General features: G+C 55.8%; 1 protein-coding gene across 1 annotated transcript in view; it reads right to left on the bottom strand.

The window, feature by feature from the left end:
• The window catches only part of SLC6A5 (solute carrier family 6 (neurotransmitter transporter), member 5), a gene marked incomplete at both ends in the record, with an annotated part of 21,374 nt that extends 21,087 nt beyond the window's left edge, over nt 1-287 (bottom strand). The window contains one exon of the mRNA XM_010291364.1: nt 114-287. Coding sequence (XP_010289666.1) covers nt 114-287 — 174 coding nt within the window. The remainder of the gene's footprint in view (nt 1-113) is intronic.
• Between the last annotated feature and the right edge of the window lie 184 nt (nt 288-471).

The raw sequence follows: 471 nt of genomic DNA, 5'->3' as shown, positions 1-471 counted from the left end.
CCGCCCCAGGGGGCAGCGGAGCCAGAGAAAGCTCTGGAAGCCCATCACGGCCACAAATGGGAAAGAACAACAACGAAAAAACAAATTTTAAAAAAAAGCTTGTCCCAACTTACCTAACAAAAGTTTGTTTTTATCTTTACAGTCTGGCGTGTTCCACGGGTTGTTGCAGGAAGCCCAAGGTAGCACAGGTACAAAGGACGCAAAAAGGTAGAAAAGGGTGTAGCACAGGATAATGTTGTAATATATGGCTATCAGGACCGAGATGATCAGCATCGCAATGCCGCAGCCTGGGACAAAAGAGAGGGAGAGCGGAGAACACCGCGGTTCATCCCGGGCGGGGGCCGCAGAGGGTCCCGCCAGCTGCAAAGCAACGGCCTCGGCATCCCCCCGCCCGACACGGCCGCGCAAGTTGCGCGCTAACGCTGCTGAGACACCAGCGGAGACCACGGGCAGAGCCCGGAGCATGCGGCT

This window comes from Phaethon lepturus, unplaced genomic scaffold (genome assembly GCF_000687285.1).
Source record: "Phaethon lepturus isolate BGI_N335 unplaced genomic scaffold, ASM68728v1 scaffold24387, whole genome shotgun sequence".
Classification (NCBI taxonomy): domain Eukaryota; kingdom Metazoa; phylum Chordata; class Aves; order Phaethontiformes; family Phaethontidae; genus Phaethon; species Phaethon lepturus.
The sequence above is the reverse complement of the archived record's forward strand: the minus strand, read 5'-3'. Positions and strand labels throughout refer to the sequence as shown.